This window comes from Balaenoptera physalus, assembly GCF_965194825.1.
Source record: "Balaenoptera physalus genome assembly, chromosome: 7".
Taxonomy (NCBI): Eukaryota; Metazoa; Chordata; class Mammalia; order Artiodactyla; family Balaenopteridae; genus Balaenoptera; species Balaenoptera physalus.
This window is the reverse complement of record NC_138886.1, coordinates 72,363,016-72,381,887: the sequence shown is the minus strand read 5'-3', so window position 1 is coordinate 72,381,887 and position 18,872 is coordinate 72,363,016. Positions and strand designations below refer to the sequence as shown.

Here is an 18,872-nt window from a genome sequence, read left to right as displayed (position 1 = left end):
ATTAAAGATTATTTTATTATTCCTATTAACCATACAAAGAAGGTAAAATTTGTTCAAATTCAAGAGCCCTTAATGAATTAAACCTGGTTTTGAGCCCAGGCACATTGGTTAGAGAGGTGTCACCTTTGCTTGAGCTTGTGTTGAGGCTGTCTGCTTGTCACCTTTGCTTGAGCTTGTGTTGAGGCTGTCTGCTGTCATTGGAAGTAAACCTCCTAACTGAGCATGTGTAGATGCCTATTCTGTTGCCCATGGGAAGTGGCTCTTTATAAGGGGAACACTTCAGTCACACAATCTGGAGCAGACTAACAGCTGACTTGGCGAGAGCTCCCTGCCACTGAAATAAAGCATTGGAGTCCTAGATTCTAAGGGTGTCTGAGTGGTGGGATTTTTAGCTTACCCAGGTAATGAAGGATTGTATTTTAGAAAAGAAATTGGGTGTTCATGTATTCACATCACTGAATGCACATATAGTTCATTTGCTTTGTTTTTATCAGTTTTTAGCAGTCCCAAGATTAGACTCCATTTGAATTATTTTGAGCACTTGGAAATTTCTTTCATTTCTTAATTTTCACTTATATTTAAGTTCCCCAATCTTCATTGTTCTTAAGTATTTAGGCATAAAGAAAAAAGGAGTAGTATGTGAATAGTTATCTATCTTTTCTCCACCACTATTCCAAATTACCTGTCTGTAGTGTAAGACAGTGCTAATGTGACCTCCAAATACAGCTTTTGGAACAGCAGGTGTAGTTTCACTTGTTAATGAGCAAACTTGTTGAATAAAGGGTAAGAGTATTAAATGTTAACACTATGGGGATTGGGGTGAAAGAGAGCAAGACCTTTATAAAACCTGTCTTTTTTTTCTGGAAAGAAAAAAATAGTGATAACACAGAGAACTGTGGACATAATTGAAAGCATGGAGAAAATATTTGGTGTTTCATACCAAATATCAAAAACTGTTTAAATTGAAAAGGTATTTTTAAATTTTGTTTTGCAGTAAGCAGTGAGCCAGATTAAAGGTGGATACTAATGGCTACAATGAACAGGCAGAAGTTATCTTGTCATGATACTCCACCAAATCAAGCCCAGGAGTAGACTCATTGGCCATTTTTATGAATGGTCTGGCAGATGGGGTATACTGTGAAGTTCCTGTCCTAGTAGTCAGTCCAGAAGAGCTTACAGTTAAACTAAAGGAAATGAGGTCAAAATAGCACATGAGACTCAGCGCTAACTTAAAATTGGCAGAGATAGGTTATAGGCATAGAGCTATCGGTTACAGTTTGGGCAAGATCTAGATGACTTGATGAACTCTACTTGAATGCTGTGTGCCTTGCAAACTGTTGTGGACCTACGGGATCAATGGGGTACTAGCCTGGCTTTACTCAGCAGATATTCTAGCACGTGTGATGTGCTAAGATACTGAGGATACAGTGATAAGAGAGACAGATACAGCTCCTTTCCTCCTGGAGTTCATGTAAAGAGTGTTGATGATAAATACACATGGACTTGTTGTGCATTCCATCCTGGTAGAATTTTGGACACTACATCTCAAAGATGGGAAGCTTTTTGAAAGGGTACCTAAAATGGCAGGTAAAGTCAATAAACCAATAGACGGACTTAAGACCTTTTGAAAATCAAGATTAAAGAGATTTGTGGACAAGAAGGCAGTAGACAAAGGATAACGGGAGGTACAGTTCATTTATACTTCAGCTTCTTGCAATTTAAGGACGATAGCTATTTTCAAATAAATCAAAAGGACATACTTATAATAAATTCTTCAGAAACTTTGTACCATCACCACCAACCCCCGAGATGGGAGAAGCGCAAAAACAGTTACCACAGATGTGTCAGGTGAATTTAGAATCTTTAAGCTTGGTCTTCTGATTGAGCCTAAATCCCTAGTTTAGGGGGATTTCCCCCCTCGAGGACAATTTATTACCATGAGTAGTACTCTGCTATGTGCACCATTGGTCTGTTTTGAACACTTACAAAGCTAGGGGTAAATACTGTCTTCTCTCCACGCGAAGGAATGGCGTTTCTCATTTGTCGAGAATTTCTCCAGAAATGAAACAGTTCACTCTGGACTTGTTTGAACTTCATTGTTTGTTGTGTACTTCTAATGCAAAAGCTGCTAACTAACTTGAGGCAGTTTTTGGGTTTTGGAAGGGAGGTCACTGAGTGTGCATATACGTTTCATTGCTCTTTTCCAGGTTTCCTATGCTCGCCCAAGTTCAGCTTCTATCAGAGATGCAAATTTGTATGTCAGCGGACTTCCGAAAACAATGACACAGAAGGAGTTGGAACAACTTTTTTCACAATACGGACGCATTATTACTTCTCGTATTCTGGTTGACCAGGTCACTGGTAAGTAGGCAGCTGCTCTGGACAATCTTTTCTGCTCTGTGACTGGCAGATGGTGAAATATTCTGCCTTCCCATACAGAAGTCTTGCCTCTGGAACACATCAAAGGTATATGTGGGCCAGAAAATGCAGTTTTCTGCTGGGACTGTTCATAGATATGCATGGATAAGAATAGATTGTGGAGTGTAGTGAGCAAGCTTGAGTCATTTCCTCCATAAAGGTGCAGGTTTGGAGTCTGTTTGTGGCTTATAATAAATTTATAAGTATAATTATTACATGTACGTTATTACAAATTAATCTTCATTTCCAAGCTGCTGCATGAAAAAAGCTCCCATCCTCCTTATAAAGTACTAATAAACAATCTTATTTTTGTGAAAAGCATAGCTTAATGCAGCTAATTCTCCAGGAGTGGATTACACTACATCTACACTGGTAATTGCTATTAAGGCTATTTTTCAGGTCCATGCTGTGTTGTATAGGCATGTGTAAGAGTTTAAAATTTTGAATATTAAAAATTTATTTTATCCCTTATATTACTTTTAACCAAACCAAAATAAGAAGACTAATATGTTTATTAAAAATTTTGTATGTAAGGGAGCTAGCTCTTCTGCTAAAGCTTTTAGTTAAAGAAAAACTAGCAATATAGATTTGATTATGGATCTTAAAAATAAGGCACAGGCATATTTTTCTATTGTAAAAACAATATTCTTTTTAAAACATAATGAAATTAGGGAAACATGGTAAAGAGGGGGAAAAAATAACCTATAGTGCCATATACTCAAGCAGTCACATTAAGATTTTGTGGGTAGTCTTTTGTTGGGGGGGGGTTGTTTGTTTTTTAAAATAGGTTTTTCTTTTTTCTGTGTGTTTCTTCTTTCTCCCCTCCCTCACTCTCCCTATTCTCTTTCTCTCTCCTTTCCCATCTCTCTCTTTCTCATAATTATTGTACCAGTGGAGATAGTTGTACATTACAATGTGTGATTTTTTTTCTTTTTAAAGAAACAGTGGACCGCAGAGTAAAATCAGGCCAAGTTTTTAATTCTTCAAGTGACGATCAATTTAGTTGACCTGAATTTGATCAGAAGCAGCCTATGTTATGCCCCTCTGTGCTGTTAATTAACCTCTTACAGAGTCTGAATACCATACTTATGAGTTCTGAGTGAAGTGATATCTACCATCATTCACATACTTGGGAGAATGGCCTGTAGGTTTTGCTGTATGGAGAAAATTTAGTCCAGTGAGGGTATATAAAAATGTGATCTTTTCTTCTTAGCTGCATTTCATAATTATCATACATTCTATCACAGTGTATTGTATCACACAGACTGCTAATGGGGTCAAATAGAAATCCAGGCCTAGCAATCTAGATATATTTGTTTAGAGCAACAAAAATGGCCTGATATTTTGTTCATAATATTCATGCTTTTTCATTCATTCATTCATTCTCAGTGAGGACTTGTGAATCAAAAGTAGATTTCTTTCACCTGTGATACAGAAAGCGCATCTCTTAACTGCAAGTCCATCCTGAGTATGTGGGCTCACAGGTGGATTTATCTCGCCACCTCCTGGTTTAGTCAGTGGTTCTCATGTGTGATTCTGCACCTGGAGCATCAGCACCCTCCTGGAACCTCCTTAGAAATGCACAGTCTTGGGCTCCACCCAAAACCTAATGAATAAAACTCTCAGAGTGGGCATTTTACCAAGCCCTTTGGGTTATACTGATGCATGCTCAGGTTTGAGGACCATAGGTTTAGATGACTCATCCTATATAGAGGCCATTTCGTTGCTTATCTAATGCTTTCCTTATGGAATAGTCAAGTCCTAGGGGTTATTCATTCTTAATAGATAACTGAAAGGATAGATTTGCTGTCATTTCACCGTTTCATCTTTATACTTATGACTTACAGAGTGAAATTATCCACTTTACCTAAAATGAAAAATCCTGCAATTTTGTTATTCAGCCATCAGGTGGTAATAATGTGCAGCAGGTATAGCTTAAATAGGAAAGGTGAAGTGATAGGGGTTGTCTGAGGTAAGTGTATATGGAAAAAATGCCTCATCTACCTTAGAGTAAAATTCTAAGCCCTTCAACTTACACAGTATTAATTGTAGAGCAAGCAGACCTTTATCTTTTTTTAAAGTTCCTATAAATCATAATGGTCTAGTGCATTTTCTTAGCCTATCTTTCTTAATAACCTCTCACTCTTTTCTTCAGTGACATACTCTGAATCATCTAGGCTTTTCTCACTGCTAGTCCCAAGCTGGTACTGCTACTACCAATTTGCTTGCCAAGAAAGTCTTTCCCTACAACTACTAATCTCATGATGGCCAGCTATGGCCACCCCAAATAGCCTGTTAAGCTAATTAAATGGAATGAGTTGGGTTTCCTGCTACCATTTCTCAAAAGCTGGACAGGTATTTGGCCATCCCTCTGCCTTCCCCCATTCTTGTCTCTCAGGGTGGGGAGAGTGGGAGCCAGGGAATGACATTCCGTAGTCAGAAGTAAATGCTGCCAAAGAAAGAAAGCTTTGAGCCTTTACTTCTATCTTATTTATTTTTAAACTCTACCTCCTCTTTCACCTCTTTTTCTCCATATAATGTTATTTCTCTAATAAAGAACAGCCAGTTCAAAATAGTGGGGGAACTTCAGGGAACCAACCAGAAAAGCCTCTTCAGACATTTTTCTTAAAGGGTTGGTTTCCTATATAATATGATTAAGTAGAATTATATTGTTTAAAAATGTAGCTGAAATATATTTTTCTACCACTGTGCGTATATTTTTAGCATAGCTTTTTAGCATTTTTAGCAAATGTCTGTTTCTGTTCTCCTTGTTACAAGAAAAAGAGCTACTGTGCCCATCATTTCTGAACTGTTTGTCCAATAGCATAATTTGAAAAGTACAAGACAGGCATACTGTTGACTTTATTAAAGAGTGTGAGTGCATGAGAGGGAGAGAAGAAGGTGGGGAAAGGAAACATGGATATGCTTGTGTGCTTTCTTCTTCTTGGCTTATTGGTAGCATGTGGTAATGGACTTTAAAATGCGTTAATTTAATTTAATGCATTTCATGTATTTAAAAAAATACAAAATTGTAATGCTATACTGAATTGCTACTAAGTCAAGGTAAAACTTTTCTCCTCATGTGATTTTGTGGCAGATGTTATATGTGGGTGAAAACATGTTCTTGAGAAGGAAAAATTAATTTATCCTTTCTTCTCTCCCTCCTGTCTCCTTCCACTCCCTCTTTCCCAAATCCTTACCCACATCTACCATAGGCATATCAAGGGGTGTAGGGTTTATTCGATTTGACAAGCGGATTGAGGCAGAAGAAGCTATCAAAGGCCTAAATGGCCAGAAACCTCCTGCTGCCGCAGAGCCAATCACTGTAAAGTTTGCTAATAATCCAAGCCAAAAAACAAATCAGGCCATCCTTTCCCAGCTGTACCAGTCTCCAAACAGAAGGTATCCAGGACCACTAGCTCAGCAGGCACAGCGTTTTAGGTAAGTCTGGTCTGGTTCTTACGCCCAGCTACTCAACTCAGAACTCTCAGGTTCACTGTCCAGTACTTTTACTGACACGGTCTCTGGTTTGCTATTATTATTGTTGTTTTCTTTCTTTTTCTTATGGGCACAGAGAAAACCTACTTGGGGAATAGTGTCTTTTGCAAATATCCAGGGTGGGGACAAAAGGACAATAGCCTACAATAGTGGTTCTCAACCAGGAGTAGTTTTGCCCCTCTGGGGGCGTTGGCAGTGTCTGGAGACGTTTGTGTGGGCACAGCTTGAGTGGGCGGTGCCACTAGCATCTAGTGGGAGAGGCCAGGCATGCTGCTAATCACCTTGCATGTACAGTTATAGCCCCCAACAGCAACGGATTATCTGGCCCCAAACAGCAGTAGTGCTGAGGTTGAGAAACCCTGACCTACAGAATGCTGGGGTCTTCTTAACTGTTTCCAGTGCTTCCAAATTCCCCTTTTTAGTTTTTTTCTTGATAAGATCTTATCCTTGTGTTTTAATTTTTAGGTCAAGCTCTTTCAGTTACTTTGTTTTGTAATATGTGCACCACTAAGGGTACCTAACTTATGTGATGACATTACGTTTTTATAGATAGGTCCTTCTTCCCTTTTTAAGTTTTTATTCCTTGCAGTTTAGAGGTTGGCAAACCCCTGTAAAGGCCCAGATAGTAAATATTCTAGGCTTTGTGGGTCATGGTCTCTGATGCGTGTCTTTTTTTTTTTTTTTAAACAACTCTTTAAAAATGTAAAAACCATTCTTAGCTCTTGGGCTGTAGAGAAACAGATGGCAGTCTGGATTTGGCCCGTGGGTGGTAGTTTTCTAACCTCTGTATAGTCCATAGAATGACCATGCATTTTTAGCCCAAAGAGGATATTCTATCTCATAGACGGGTATAAATATTCTAATTTTCCAAATTTTATTCTAATACTGGGGCAACAACCAGATTAAGTCATTAAGTCACTTAAAAAAATCCCTAATCTGCATGTGAGAAGAATGGTGACTTTTAGATGTTAAACAGAGCACAGAGACATAAACATTTTTTATTTTCTGTAACATTTTTAATATCCTTTTTGGCCATATGGTATACTGCAGCCATAATGCCGTGTAACCTCCATGCTAGTGTTTTCTTGTTTTGTTTTTTATCACCAGTGAATATCAATTTTATTTCCTTGCTGGAGCAGAATAATTAATTACCAAAAATATAGTCACAAATTTTGCTTAATAAAGAGTTATATGTTTTCTAGCTTAAATCACATGCATTTTTTCATTCAGGTGTTTTAGAGTGCTGAAGAGAGTAAAGATAAAAATTAGTAAAATATCTCCTTTAAAAAAAAAATTACGTCACCTGAGGTATGAGAAAGAAATTTTCCATAAACACCATGTTCATTTCCTACTTAGGGTGGCTTTTGCCTTGGGAGAAGAGGGTGTACTGTCAGAAGGCTCCATTTGGAACTGTATGACTTGGTACCCAGTTGACTAAGCCTTGTGTTCACTTCACTCTCTGCTTTAACTTTGTAAGGTTTAAAAAAGCATTGGTAGAAAGGAAACACTGCCACTTTTGACTGTGGTGGTTGGTAATTGGGCTGGAGGAAGACATGCATGGGACTGCTTGCTGCTTGCCCTTGCAGAGAAAGAAATTTCACAAAGCCATTTCTTAGCTCTGCCTATAGGTTTCCTGTGTGGCATCTTAAGTGAGTAATATTTTTTTGCAAATTTAGCACAGACATGCATGAAGGAATTTTAGAGGTGTTTCCTAGGCAGCCTATCCAGTTAACTTCAGAGCTCTTTGGGGCCTAGAAAAGAATTTTGAGCTTAGGTAGAGGAAAGTTCTTTGAAACTTACTGGTTGATTTTAATACTGTGAAAATACAAGATGTTTGATGTTAGTAGAAAGCTGTATTAGTTTAAATTGTTAATTTTGGTGTTTCCCAATTTAACCTCTGGTTTGGTTTTTGTTTTATGGTAGTTACTGAGTAAAACTGTGCTCTTAAAATCAAGATTGAATTCTGAGAAAGCCTGAGCAAGAGGACTGAAATGATAGGATCTCCAGGAGAATGCCTGGTTATTGAAATGGCAAGGCATGTAGGTGACTCAAATATTAGATTGTTGATAGCTCTTTTATCTGCTCTCAACTTCATCTAGCCCCTTCCCTGTATGCTTTTTTTTTTTAATTGGGTAAAGCTTTACAGGATGTTCTGATGATCAGATTTAATATTTTAAAAAATATCTTCTGCCCATTCTGTGCTTTTATCTTTTAGTTCCGTATGTAATTAACTTAGCGATTCTTACTTTCCTTATTTCCTATAAAAAGAAATTTTGGAAAAAGGGAATAAGAGTTGTCTGTTTTAAGGGAAACTTGGTTTCAGAAAACGGGGAAGATGTTTATTGTACTTTCAGATTCTTAACTCTTGTCTCCGTCACCCCACTTCTCATAATCCATCTTCAGATAGTAAATTATGAACTAGTCTTTGAGCTAAGTGAAGGTGTTTGGTTTAGATTCAGTGTTACAAGAAATTGAGAGCCTTTATTCCTAGATTTTAAGTTTAGGGTGTTGTGTGTTTGGTTGCTTTTCTTTAATATGTTTGAACCTGGTCTGTCATTACCTTGATTTTTTCCCCCTTATTCTATTGAATTAAGGTTGAATCTTCTTTCATCTCAGAAAGACTCTTGAAGGACTGGCTTGCTTTGTTGGTATTTTGCTCTTCTGTAGTTCAGGCCTAGGTCATTACCTAGATCTTTTGTCTCTAGTATCTGTGTTCTAATGCTCTCAGCCTTGAGTTTGTCACCTTCCTGCGGACACTTAGAAAATTTTGCACTGTGTGTTTTTATGTTGTCATAGTGCCTCGGGAGTTGAGAGAGATTGGCGAATACAAGTTATAAATATTAATAGCCAAGGATGTTTTTAATATTTATGAAATGTACCTTATCTTTTAAGGTAAAAAAAAAAATTAAAATCCATGTAATAAGAGTTAAGTTTAAAAGTGGGATTGTGAGGTTTATGGCTCAGTCAACCCATATGAATAATTAGAAAGAGAATTATTTTAACATGAGCACTGCTAATCTAATATGCTTATTTAATTGACTACAGTTTTCAAAATAAGACCGGCCTTGTTTATTTGGATGGATAGTGTAATTCAAGCCCCTTAAGTATGTTCCTGGGACATGGTATCTGAATTAAACTTTCAGCCAAATTTTTTTCATCTCTCTTCTTGTGGAGCAGCCTTAATTTTATTAAATGTGGTCTAGTCTAATGGCTTGTGTGCCTGCTTCTGTAATAAGCCTTTATGCATTTTTAAAGGAGCTTTTAAATCAGCACTTGAGTTTCATTTAAGGCATGTGCTGGTTGCACTATCACAATTTACTTTGGGAAGAAACTGGTATCAATCCTCCCGAATAATTTTTTTCTCTTTTTAGAGGAATTAGATAAGGAGATGAGTTGGTGATCTTGTTGTGGGTTAACTTCAAAGCAGATCTTGGTCGGTGATCTTTAGCGAGGTTTTGAGAACCATTATTTGTAGAGTTCAGAGTTTTATTTTCTTACCCATTAGTAATCTCTCTGTATATTTTTATTTCTCACTTTGACTGACATTTCCCCTTCTACCTGTGCGGAGGCCCTCCCGTAGTCTGTCAGCTAAATTTCTTGGAAACTGGGCAGGTACCTTCTTTTCACTCTCTACTTATAAACATCTAGCTTTGAAATGGGAATATTCTATTCAAAATATTGCCCACTTATAATCAGAAACTAGGCATGTAGTCATAAACTATATGCACATAGGGGCTTGTGCTATTATATTCATTAATTCATAAACCCTAATCATACACAGAAAATAAAAATAAGGATGAAATAAACAATATATCAGTGTTTTGCTAATCATGCTAACTGGCTCATTTTTCACTTACATAATATCTTAGTAAATAATATACCTTTAAAGCAAGAGTCATAAAATTATGATCTTGATAATTTGGAATTTCTTGTCTGACTTCCTGTGAGACATGTTAGATTATTTTGTTTAACCTCATAGTGTAGCTTGTACTAGGAGTAGGAGAGATAATCAACTCTCCCTTTTCTTACTTACTTGGGCTTTCCTTACTGGTGTCATCCTCCCTCTGATGATGGTGATGATGGTGATGATGATTTGTTGTTTGCAGGAATCTTTTTAAAACTACCTCTTCTTTGAGGGTTTTAATTAAAGCTAGGTTTTCCAATCTAATCCTTCAAATCCACTTAACGTGTTATTTGTAAAGTGGATTATGCCCATGCTAAAGAACAGGTGACTGTGTCACTTTCCCTTTGAGGACTGCTCAGTCTTCCCTCAGGAAAGTATGTGATGCATGGGGACTGAGTGAGGGCTTTGGATGCAGTGCATTTATTCAACATGAGTAAAGAATACTTCATTTATAAATTAGAAAAAATTTTTATTAGACACTTGAATATTTATTTGCCATACAGCTGTATATAATCACACACACCCCTCCTAGGTCATTCTGGAGGCTATTAACTTGGTCTCCATTAAAAATTGGCTTCTGTCATTAAATGATCACATGCAAAAGATGGCTGTCCCTGAACTCTGGACAGACCCAGAAAAAATGTATAATTCTGCATAGTAATAGTGGTCCTTGTGTCAGGGCTAACTGCCTAATTGACAGTTTTCCAACTTCTACAAGGCTTGGGGTACATGGTGCCCTAGTGGAGCACACCCTGCCTTCTCCCAGCTCCTGTGGGTGTGTGGCACTGAGAGCAGGGTAAACTGCTAGGTCCAACTGTGGGCAGGCAGGGGTTTTCAGTGTTGCCTAAGTCCTGTTTCTTAGGTGCCATGTTCCTCCTTGTTGATGGGAGAGGAGGGAGGGGCAAGGAGAGCAAAGAGGGAGAGGGAGAGGCAGATAACTTGGCTTGAATTCCATAGGACTGCATTTTTTCTGAAGTGAACATTGAGTGAAGATATCAGTGGGCAGGATCGTGGTAGCACACAGGAAATCACAGGTAGGGCAGACATGAGGCTCATTGAGAAGGTCCTCAGAGATCCTAGTATGAAAGTCCTAGGCCTCCTGCCTGGAGAATCCTGGGCTGGAGAGTGAGAAATGAGATATCTCCCCTTTTAACACACGTAATCCACTTCTGGGGCAGTTTTGGTTTCTGCCCTACTTTGAAAATACTGAAAACTTGCTTAGGAGATTCTGTCTCTGGACTTTTGGTTAGTGTCCTAAGCTGGTGGTGATAGAGTCTACACAATTAAAGGGCAGAGATGATGTGACTCTGTTTTGGTGTCTCTGCATCTGAGCCTCTGAGTACTTTGGAAGCAGACCTCAATATGCTATTCTGTTCTACTGGTGTCATATGCCAAATGCATTCTGTATTGATCATTCAACAGTTCTATGAAATTATCTGTATCAGATTACTTTATTGTTGATGATACTAACTTGTTTGCATCCTTATTTCTGGTATTTGTGGCCTCTACTTTGGAGTATAAGGGTATGGCATCTTTGGCTATACTCCTTACCTCTGCACAAAACAAAATCCCCCTCCCACCTGTGTACTTTTTCCATACACGTGCTCTCCCCCTAGCATGTGCAAACAGGCTCCCCAGCCTGCCCTCCTGATAGTTCTTACTCTGGATTAAGTAGTTAAGGGTAATGTTAGTAACCTCAATGCTTTTATTCAGTCAACAGATACTAATTGTAAACCTGTAGTGACCCAATCCGTCTGTGCTCCATGATTAGTGGTACGATGAGTAATGAACTTGTCCCTGCTCCTGAGAGAGTAGAGGGACAAGGCACACACCACACACAGATGAGGCTCCTTTGTCACTGTGATTTGTTCTTTTTTTTTTTTATATAGTACTTTGCATTACAATCAGCTCAGTTCTTTCTTTTCAATTTTACAAAGCACACCAATGTGCAGAGGTAATTGGGAATAGGAACCTGTGAAGATTCTTTGTCCAGTTCTGAAAGACCAGAAGGAGGTGTCTTGGGGCTTTTATAAAACAAGGAGGAGTTGCTTTCTCATGTGTGCTCTAGCCTCACTTGAGGCCACAGGTTAGACAATAAGGTTGAAACATTTTTCAAACTTAACTGTTCATGGCTGTTAAAGAAAAAAATGTTCCCCTGACCCAGGGTCTTACTTGGAGAGTGTTGAATATTGTGGCAGTTGAGGTATTCATTTATGCCTACCTCCTCTAAACACACGTCATTCATTGGTACGCATTGCACAAATGTGGAACATCGGAATGGTCTCTTTGAAACTGATAAAGCAAGAAGAATCGAGTGCTTAAAACATCAATTTAATTTTTTTTTTTTATCAATTTAATTTTTGAAACAGGAGAAGGGTAGAGAGTTTTAAAGAGTACCCACCCACCGCCATCTACTTCGTAAAAAAAAATTGTCAAGAGAAGCTCGCTCAAGTTTGTTTCTATCTGCCTGCTTCTTACACCTTGAGTAGTGGGACTATACTTCTTGTAGGACAATCAAAATAAGCATCAGACTGGGGTCTGAAGTCCTTGCTTTGTTACTCAGTGAGTCTGTCGTCTTACGTTCTGTGGACCTCAGCTGAACACATTGAGCAATGGGAGGTTTAGCTGAGGTTGTCCTATAAGGTTCTTTTTACCTATAATAACACCACTTTGATTTTCAGAAATGAAAGTCCTTTGTATTTGGGGGGTTGAAGGGAAATTTATGGAATTCTGTGTAAACTGCAGAATTTGAATATCGATGCCACCATTTACTAACTCTTTGGCCTTGAGCAAGTCCCTTAATCTGAGTGCCTTATGATACTCAGGAACTAATAGCTCTGAAAATTAAAAATAATATAAGGACGTGTAGGTGCCTGTGGAGTGCTTAGAACTTGCCTGCAAAAGGTGAGAACCCAAATGTCAAGTGTTCCAGAGCCTCCACATTTCCTCTTGAAAGGCTTTCCTCAGATGACCACCACTGATTTCCCTGACCCTTGTACAGATAAACTCTATCCATTGGAGGAGCTACTGTTTTATGGCAGTGGGTACCATCCTCTCAGAAATGTAAGAAGACCCACTGTTTTGAGACTTCAGATACAATTAATATATAAACATCCCCTTGGAAGATGGCAGTAACAAGCCCAACTTTCTTGGACATCAAGGGGAAAAATTAAAAACTGAAGTTTGCTAAATGTGTGTTTTGCAGGTTGGACAATCTGCTCAATATGGCTTATGGAGTAAAGAGGTAATCATAGAGGTTCATGATAATCATAATCCCTTCCCATAATTGATTAGTTTCTTTGATTTGGGGAGTGACACCCTTCATAAGTTTGTGTTGGGTTTTCTTTTGCATGTACAGCCTAATGAAAAGCTGTTTTTGAAGCACGGTTGACTCAAGGAATATTATTATACCACTGGATGCCACCTGGCCTTTCAAAACCCCATTATTTGTTTTCTCTTGCATTGCGACGTTATAGCATGTTTCTGTCTGTGTTGGTCCTTCTTGCCCCCAATCCTGCTTAAGTTCGTGAAGCCAGTTCCAAATTTATTTCTTTGCTATTGTGAGTAATATTTTTCAATACAGCATATGTGGCCATTTCATAACTTATTAATACCATGATATTATAGCATGCCACTGCAAGCCACACACCGACTTTGGTTGAAACCTCAAATAGTTGTATGTATCTTGTGGGGAGGGGAGTTACCGAAACTCTTGGGATGGGAAAGGGGAAAGAATTAAGTCCATTGCTGTAACCAACCTCTGTTTCTATTTGTGCGTGTGCGTACGTGTGCGTGCGTGTGTGTGTGTGTGTGCGTGCGTGCGTGTGTGTGTTTCTCCTATTTTGTTTAGTAGGTTTTCTCCAATGACCATTGATGGAATGACCAGTTTGGCTGGAATTAATATCCCTGGGCACCCAGGAACAGGGTGGTGTATTTTTGTGTACAACCTGGCTCCTGACGCAGATGAGAGTATCCTGTGGCAAATGTTTGGGCCTTTTGGAGCTGTCACCAACGTGAAGGTCATCCGTGACTTTAACACCAATAAGTGCAAAGGTTTTGGATTTGTGACTATGACAAACTATGATGAGGCTGCCATGGCGATAGCTAGCCTCAATGGATACCGTCTGGGAGACAGAGTACTGCAGGTCTCCTTTAAGACAAACAAAACGCACAAAGCCTAATGAGCTCTTGTCCTCAGTCCATTTATATATGAAAACTATACAACAAAGGCAAGTTAAGAGAAACTTTATACATTAGTAAATGTCTTTGTAAGTCAGTGTTGAGATGGGGATAAAACGACTACTTAGCATCCTAAGAAATATGTGAGATTTTTTATTGCTAGTATTTGAATTAAAACTTCTTAAATATCTTTTATGTTTGAATATGGACAAGAGGTACAGGGTTTTTACCTGTCACATTGCATTCTATTGCCTTCTTTGAAGAAGGTGGACCTTTTAAAGTGTTTCAGCTAAGGGAAGACATTTCTTTTCTTTTTACATAACTGCCTTGAACCTGTGAGTAAATATTGAGGCTTTGTGTTGTAATTCTTTAGTTGGTTGTGTCTTTCCCCCCCCCCTTTTTTTTCTTTTTCTGATTAGCTTTGTGTTTGGTTTACATTTAAAGCATTGCTGTTATGTCTGAGAAAAGTATTTTGAAGTTTACATTTTTATTTATGAAGTTAAAAACAGTATTTATTTTGTAATTATGATTTGGGTTGGGGAAGGGGGGCTACATTATAAACGCTTATTGTAAGAATACTGGAGAACTTTTCGTAAAGCAGTACCTTGCCAAAGAGATAAGAGCCTCTTTGATGTGGGTTTAAAAAAAGCATCTATTTTTATAAAAAAGAAAATTTGGAGAAACTTTTTACTGGTCCTGGAACAAATATTTTGACTTGAATACTTTGAGAAATCTCTTCATATGACACCTAGTGAGCTTTTAAAATTTACCAGGAAATTTGCAGCGGTTGGAAGATTTAGAAAGATTTATGATGTAGAAAATACTTTTGAGATCTTTGTATGAAAGGAGTAGAATCAATGGGGGAAACACTGCTGGTTTCGTTTTTGTAATCACCAGTGGAGCGTCTGATCATCCTGGTTATTATGTGATAGGTGGCTCACATTGATTTGTGATTTTGAAACAAATAAAAAAAATTTACAAAAGAATATATAAGAGCAGGCAAGAAATTTAAATTACCAAGAGATGGGGGAAAAAAAAATCTGTTCTTCCTAAAGAAATCCCTTCAGATAGAGCTCATGGTGTTTAGTGATGTACTTGCAGTATTGTTTGAAGAATTGTTTTGTCTTAAGGAAAAAAGATGTTGCACATGATTTGTACTGCAGCAGATCGGCAAAAGTGATCTGAGTTGGATATATTTGAAGGTATTTTGAAAGTTATGTTCAAGGCTAACACCTGAGCTTTGTGTAATGTAAATAAGACCTTGTGTTATGAACCTTTCAGCTAATTTGATTTTTTTTTTTCCTTACATGCCAAGTGATGTTCAGGTTTTGAATGTTTTTGTATCAGTTTTTTCCTTTGTAAATGGCATTAACATTGTTACTTGAGGTCTTGCTTAATCACTTTTGTTGTCCTGAGGACTTGAATTTACAGTGCATCAGATTTGTTGCTAATTTTGTCTGTAGATAGTCTAGCTTCAGCTGTTTATGGTGATGCTACATTTTCGTTTATAAATATGTTTGTGGTAAAAAAAAAATGAGTATAACCATAGGTTTTGAACAAATTTCCTTACATTTTTCATACAAAAATCATAAATATCTGTATGCTATTGAAATTTAACTTTGTATGATGCTTAAACCACTATTTGGGGAAATAATAAAATAAGTCTTTACCATGTATGAAAGAAATTTTAAAAAATACAAAATATTTTCTGATTAGCATCTAGCTTATAATAAATTTTCAAAAAAGCTGAAGGCAAAAATGCCTTCATCAGGATGCACTGAGAACTATATAGTTACGTCCTGCTTTTTGTATAAACTGAGATGCTCACATGCTTCCCCTTAGAACAGGCAATGTGCTATGCATAACATAGTTGTACATTATCTTTGCGGTTGCGTTGAGTTTTATTTTTATTATTTAAAATTGTAGTTATAAAAATTTTCAGTATAGTACAGTACATATACTGTGAGGCGCGTGCTAAAGTGAATAAGCGAGTTTTCATGCTGACCCACTCAATGCTATTCAGAAATCAATTGGCTTAGCACTTTCTCATATCCTTAGGTGCATTTAGATTGTCAGAGTTAACCTGCATTTAAAAAAAAAAAAAAACTAAAAAACAGAATACATGTATATACTTAAAAAAAAAAATAAGGTTTCCCTCACGGGAAAACAGCAGCTACATGCTTCTTTCCTATACTACTGTAGCAAACCAAGGCATTGATGAGAGGGCATGCAAATTGTGCTTCACTTTACAGTGTTTATCAGAGCACTTAATAAAATGTAAGGCTGGTATTTATTTGAAGTTGTACAGTATGACTTAATTCACATCTGTTGGAATAGAAAATATATTCTGTTGAGTATTTAAGAGGCTGTACATGTTTTCTTTTGTGTTTGGATTCTTTGTACTTTTTCATGTTCAGTACATCAATAAACAAAGTTGAAGGGAAAGAACAGTGTGGTGAGTAGGTCTTTATACATTTTTGGGGGCTCCTGTGCTCAGTCTAATAAACTTGCTCTCTTAAGTTAAGAGGTTCCCTCAGAGCTTTAGTTGAAAGCAGTGTTATCTAAAGTATTCCAAAAGGCACGTTAATTGAAGTAGAATGTGCAAAAAAAGTTTTTTGAATGACACCTTCTGATAAGTTAGCTTTCAAACATTAACTTGATGGGTAAGTTTTATAGGGATACGTGCTTTCATCGGCTTTCATCGGCTAGTTGTACAGTTTGGGTAATTGGATGCTGACATCATTCTATACCTCTGATTGAATAACCATTAACTTTTTTTTTTTTTTTAACAAATGGAAATTGTCCTCACGCATTTACTTGAGCTAAAGAAAAACCAAATAGAAGGAAGGTAACTTACTCTGCTGCCACTGGCAAGATTTAATTCACCCATAGAATCAACTGTTGTTGAATGTAACTTTTGTTGCCAATGCCAGATTGTCAAGAGACTCTTCTCTAAAATCAGAAACTCAGTTTCCATTAGGTTAGGGTTAATGTATGTAGTACACGTGTACAAATCATGAACTCTGCCAGCGCTGTGTTTCACATATATATTCAACCCTGGTAAGCATCCTTAACAGATCTGTGGAGGAAGGAGAATATTTCTTGCTCATCTTTTATACAAAGGTTCTACTTGTGTAGAACTTAAGAAAACTTGATACGATAATGAAGTGCTTTTTTTCTTTTTCTTTTTTTTTTTTTAAACAAAGTATACTAAATGGCTTCTTTTAATTTGATTGTATCTGTCAGCTTTTTTGGTAAAAAGCCATTCTAAAAGTAATTGTCCTGAATTCACAGTTTAGTAGTCAAGAGCTCAGCTGAGTGACAAGACAATTCCTTTTCTTCCAACATGCAATTAATCTCAAATCTCCATACTCCCTTTTTTATTATAGGAATTTAATACTCTAATTTTGTGATTTTGGATCATCCTCCCCTCACCTCTCTCCTCTTGTATGCTTATCAGTATTTTGACTGGTTTGCATGTCAGCAGTTCTTTTATATTTGAGCAGATAAGGGAAAAATTCTCAGTAAAGGTTTGTGACACTGTTGGCGTGCTTGGGGAAAAAAGTTTTTTTCCTCAGAATTCCTTCTCACCTTATGCTTGCAAATCATTCAGGTTATCACAATTCAGTGTTAGATTATTAGCCAGTATAAATTTTTAATCTTAACATCATTTTACATTATTATAATCTGATTTGAGGAAAGGTGTTAGCAATTTAACCTTAATGTTTTTAAAAAATAAACAGATTACAAGTGTCCTAGTCTTATTTTATGCGATGATCAAAAAATGTAGTGGAAACTTGTAATTTCCCACTCAAAGGGGTACCTAGAAATAAGAAAATGCGTATACTTTAGTAAGAAGTATGTTGACATTTTAATATACTTCTAGAACAGTATGTGTATACCTTGTAGGTAGAAAATACAAAAAAAAAAAAGAGGCAGTGGTTTTGATCCTTTATGCCTGTATTACCATATTGGATCCTCAAACAGTGGAAGAAAACAAAAATATTGCTAGAATCATAACAGAATTGATTATTGTTTGAAGAGCATTTATAGCCTCAGTTATTGCAGCAAGTGGTTCATTTTTTTCTCTGAAAATTTTCAAAAGTGGGCTCAATTCCCTTCAAGTTGGAAGGACTAAAAGATCTACACATTAATACAGGTAGCCTGTTGACATGGGGTTACTGAAATGAACCTTTCCAGTGTTCTGGTTCATAGAAATAAACAGAAGTATTTTTTGGTTATTCAGCACAGGTTTATTGGTTATCTATGCCGTGTCCTGGGTCTGTAAAAATGAGCAAGATGTGGCTCTTACCTTCTTGGAAACTGTTACTTAGAAGTGAGAACAGACAAGCCACCCTGCCATGCCACCTGGAAGCAGGTGTGCAGCTAACTTGCTGTAGTTGTTACAAACCCCTTTACAACTCATAAAAGTGAACCTGCTCTGTTCTTCTTTTAGATTCTGCTTTTCCTTTCTTGGATTGATTATTAGCTCATTTGTGTAATTTTCTTTTTTTTTTTTGACCGCGCCCCTCGGGCATGTGGGATCTTAGTTCCCCTGACCAGGGATTGAACCCGCGCCCCCTCCAGTGGAAGCGTGGAGTCTTAACCTCTGGACTGCCAGGGAAGTCCCTCATTTGTGTAATTTTCAATCCAACATCAGTATCATTTAGTTTAGTGAATCTTGAGTTGCTCTCCTGTTCATTAAGTTGTCCATATCCTTTCTGAAGCAAAATAAACGTTATTATACTCAGTAAAGACATTGCCTGTGTGAATAGTTAGGTTGATGGAGGAATTGGCTGGATGGTCTTGCTCTCTCTAAACATATAATATATGGAGTGACAATTTGCAAGGCACTCATGGTAAAATATCCTGA

At 37.4% G+C, this 18,872-nt stretch overlaps 1 protein-coding gene across 17 annotated transcripts in view; it reads left to right on the top strand.

The window, feature by feature from the left end:
- Positions 1-16,447, top strand: part of ELAVL2 (ELAV like RNA binding protein 2) — a 157,963-nt gene extending 141,516 nt beyond the window's left edge. For 15 of the 17 annotated variants that reach the window (XM_082470488.1, XM_082470494.1, XM_082470484.1 and 12 more), the window contains 4 exons: positions 2,208-2,361; positions 5,634-5,859; positions 13,026-13,064; positions 13,671-16,447. In XM_082470488.1, the coding sequence (XP_082326614.1) occupies positions 2,208-2,361; positions 5,634-5,859; positions 13,026-13,064; positions 13,671-14,001 (750 nt within the window). In that variant the 3' untranslated portion in view covers positions 14,002-16,447. The remainder of the gene's footprint in view (positions 1-2,207; positions 2,362-5,633; positions 5,860-13,025; positions 13,065-13,670) is intronic. The other 2 variants (XM_082470495.1, XM_082470493.1) reach the window with 1 other exon arrangement.
- The last annotated feature ends 2,425 nt before the right edge of the window (positions 16,448-18,872 follow it).